Source organism: Austrofundulus limnaeus, unplaced genomic scaffold (assembly GCF_001266775.1).
Source record: "Austrofundulus limnaeus strain Quisiro unplaced genomic scaffold, Austrofundulus_limnaeus-1.0 Scaffold377, whole genome shotgun sequence".
In the NCBI taxonomy this organism is placed as follows: domain Eukaryota; kingdom Metazoa; phylum Chordata; class Actinopteri; order Cyprinodontiformes; family Rivulidae; genus Austrofundulus; species Austrofundulus limnaeus.
Window position 1 is genome coordinate 234150 of NW_013952779.1, and position 3723 is coordinate 237872.

A 3723-nucleotide genomic window follows, 5' to 3' on the forward strand; every position below is an offset into this window, starting at 1 on the left:
CAAAAACATGGCTGCGAACAACAACAACATGTACATGTGGACTGACGAAGAGACGAGAACATTTCTCTCTTTAATTCACAAAAGAAACGTTAAATTAGCCGTTAAGCCGTTAAATCGCTTTTGTTTTGGGCAGGTAACTTTTCATGTTGGGCAGGCAACATTTTTCATCTCCTGCCCAACAGGGCAGGTGAAAAAAATAAAAATCTTGTTGAACCCTGGTATGAAGGTAGTTGTCAGCTCATGTTCTGATTGTCATGATTTTATGTTTGATTAATATCAACTTGGTTARATGAAAAGTTAATACTTAAATACTGCGGTGTGTAGATCTACGTTTGAACTTCAGGTCACATCTGTTGTTTTTTTATTACTGTGATCTTATGTAGGCATCATGTCAATTTCGCCCAACAAGAACAGCTGTATCAACACTAGGATCATGTAACAATTAGAGGACTAAACCAAACGTAAAATGAAACTTCTGAAAATAAAAAACTGAGCAAAAAAGTAGAGCTTAAAAAATACAAATAGAACAAGTACAGTATAACTAGACTCTTTGTCAAAGTGTTGTTGACCTATTTTGTCTGACGTCTTACCAACAGCTCCAATGCAGAAGTCAAAGCTGAGCTCAGAAGCCAGTTTCTTGTTGGACTTAAGTTTGCCTTGGAGATTCACAATCTTTATGTTTTCTGAGGAAAAAACAAAATGGAGACATCTGAGATATAAACACTGACAGAAAAGTTAAATGAAGCAGATAAAATGACTTACTGTCCAAACACACCAGCACCGTGTCTCTCTCCAGCTGTGTGACATGGATGGCATCCACCTGCTGATTGCCTGAAACAAAGCAAGGTGCAACAGTAACAATGATTTTATTCTCTTCACTAATTTAAACTAGGTTATAATGACATGTAGCAGGCTGGGTTTGAAGAGCACCTAAGTAGGGCTAAAAGTATAAAAGTTTCTCTGTATTTTCTAACATTTAGAAATCTAAAAACAGAAATCATAGTAAAATAGAATACTAAGTATTTGCATGTTCCCCTAAAGAATCATGGCATCTGCAAAATAATTGAAGCAATATTTACAGGTAAAAAAGTGATTGTAAAATGTTTGTAACAAACTTAAAGTAAACACCTGACTCACTTGTTCCCATTTCTGTGAACCAGGAGGAACAAGAGTTAAGGTTGATGGTCTCAAAACGGACCACCTGGCCTGGCTCGGTGCCCTGGCTGATGGCGACACACACCAGAGGGTACTCCTGCTCCGGGACCACCAGCATCTCAAACACTTTCAGCGGGCTGGGAAGCGGAAAGTCAAAGTGCTGCACCAAGAAAAAAGTCAAMAACAGAAAAAAAGATTTAGTTTTGACGTGACAACACTTAGACCATTCAAGGCTGTACAACTCATCAAACTTTAAATAGGGATGAACACATTTTGTTTTTTTGCACCAATATTTCAAATCTCCAGTACCAGTTTCTCTCAAAGATMTCTACTAAACAGAATACTAAGCATCAATCTGTCGATTTCTTTATTATTTTCCGGTGCAGCATCACAAGCTGGTGTTTATCTAGTCCAGGGGTGGGCAATCCTGGTCCTCGAGGGCCGTAATCCTACGTTTTACATTTTTCTCTGCTCCAACACACCTGATTCAGTCACTGAATTACCTCTTCCAAGTTCTGCAGTATGAAGGACCGACACTGACATAATTAGAAATAAAAGCAGAAAYAGATAAATGAACCTTTAAATAAATAAATACATTTAAAATGCACCAAATAAATTAAAAAAGGAGAACTTTACCTCATGTTTTATAATTTAATTGACCTTCATATTTATTTTTCCAGCTTAGTTCCAATAAATTATATATTTAACACATAATTTAAAATTTTAATACATATTTTACATAGTTTTTCCTTTTATTTGTACATGCATTTGTGTCTCTTGAATGCTTAAATTGAGTTATTTTTATAATAATATAATACAAGTCTTTTTATTTCTATGTGTTGTATGCTTGTGCCGCTTCAGTTTAGCTTAAAGTTTAGTTAAAAATAAATGCACAGGTAATGTTTTCCTCCGTGCCTTTGTTTTAAACTATACTTTAAACTTTTAGCTAAACTGAGGCATGCAACACGTAGAAATAAAAAGATATATAAAAATATTTAAAAATAATTAAGTATAAACATTTAAGACACAAATGCATGTACAAGTAAAAGGAAAAACAATTAATATGTATTTAAAAAACAGTGAAATTTAAACTGTTCAAATATATAGACTAATTTATTGGAACTAACCTGGAAAAATAAATATGAAAGTCAATTCAAATATAAAACAGGAGATAAAGTTTTCCTTTTTTAATTTAATTGGTGCATTAAGTGTATTTATTTAGTGGTTCATATAATTCTGCTTTTATTTCTAATAAGGTCAGTTTTGGTCCAACGTACAGCAGAAGCCTGATAATCATCTGTTCATTCATATCAGGTGTGTTGGAGCAGAGAAACAAGTAAAACATGCAGGGCTGCAGCCCTCCAGGACCAGGACTGACCACGCCTGACCTAGTCCCTGTGTGAGAGGTGGGGGACACCCTAAACACGTGTCCAGTCCATCACAGGAAGACAAATGAGACTCACATTCACACTCTCACTCACACAGTTTAGAGTTACCAGTTAACCTAACATCATGTTTTTGATCTGTGGGAAGAAACCTGAGTAGCTGGAGCAAACCCACACATGCACAGTGAGAACATGTTAACTGCACACAGAAAGCTGACACCATTGCTGCTCTGCTTCTGTTCTTAGTACAAAATAAAAAATACTGGTTTAACAGTGTGAACACTTCATAGAATTCACACAATTATCATTTTTCTTCTGTACGTTTTTTCGGCTTCWAACTCGTTCCACAATTTTTGTGCTATTTCAACAATTCATATACCAAAACGTTCATCTCATTCACATGAGGGGCGCTATGACTTATKGTATTTCAGCTATTTATACTTTTCAGCTATTTCAGTTTTTAGCCACTTTTTGCCACTGAAAATGAATGGAGCTGTTTTCAACATCCTTAAACTCCTTTTAAAATGTTTCTAAATCTTTACAGCACCTTACACATTTTGTTCTGRTTATGCTTATTTTCACTTTCCTGTGCTAATTTTAGCTACTTTTTCTACTAGTTTTAGCTTTTTCTGCTATTTCAGCTAAAATTCAGCTTTTTTCGGCTATTCTTTTGCTTTTATCTACTTTTCTTKTGCCTTTTTGTGCACCTTGTGCTATTTAGACTTCTTACAGATGCTTTATGCTATATTCAGCTCTTTGCCAAAATTGTAGCTAATGTTTAGGTGCTATTAGCTAAAGTTAGCTTTTCTAAGCTAAATACCCATTATTTGTAGGTATTACAAATTTTTTCAACTGAGTTCAGCAAAGTTGTGCTCCTTATGCTTCCTTATGCTAATTAAAACATTTACAGCTACATTTTAGCTGTTTCACTAGCTGCGTTTCCATTGCAAATGTGCACAAAACAGTCGATTTTCTGTTAATGTCGAAAAAACACAGTTTCACAACTGCGGTGTTTCTATTAAGTAAGAAATGTTATTAAAGTCACGTGAATATGTTTGTTCTCACGATAAGTCATTACAAACATGGCAGCGATGGATGTAAACACATAGCATGTTGCTACCACGACACTAGCGCTCATCATCAGAGGAGACGTCGGCGTCTTTTATCGAGGCTTTCCAGAGAC

General features: G+C 35.3%; 1 protein-coding gene across 1 annotated transcript in view; it reads right to left on the reverse strand.

Moving 5' to 3' along the window:
- map4k5 (mitogen-activated protein kinase kinase kinase kinase 5) overlaps positions 1–3723 on the reverse strand; it is a gene marked incomplete in the record, with an annotated part of 103698 nt that overhangs the window by 17414 nt on the left and 82561 nt on the right. The window contains 3 exon segments of the mRNA XM_014023571.1: positions 591–683; positions 763–831; positions 1129–1315. Of these exon segments, the coding sequence (XP_013879025.1) occupies positions 591–683; positions 763–831; positions 1129–1315 (349 nt within the window).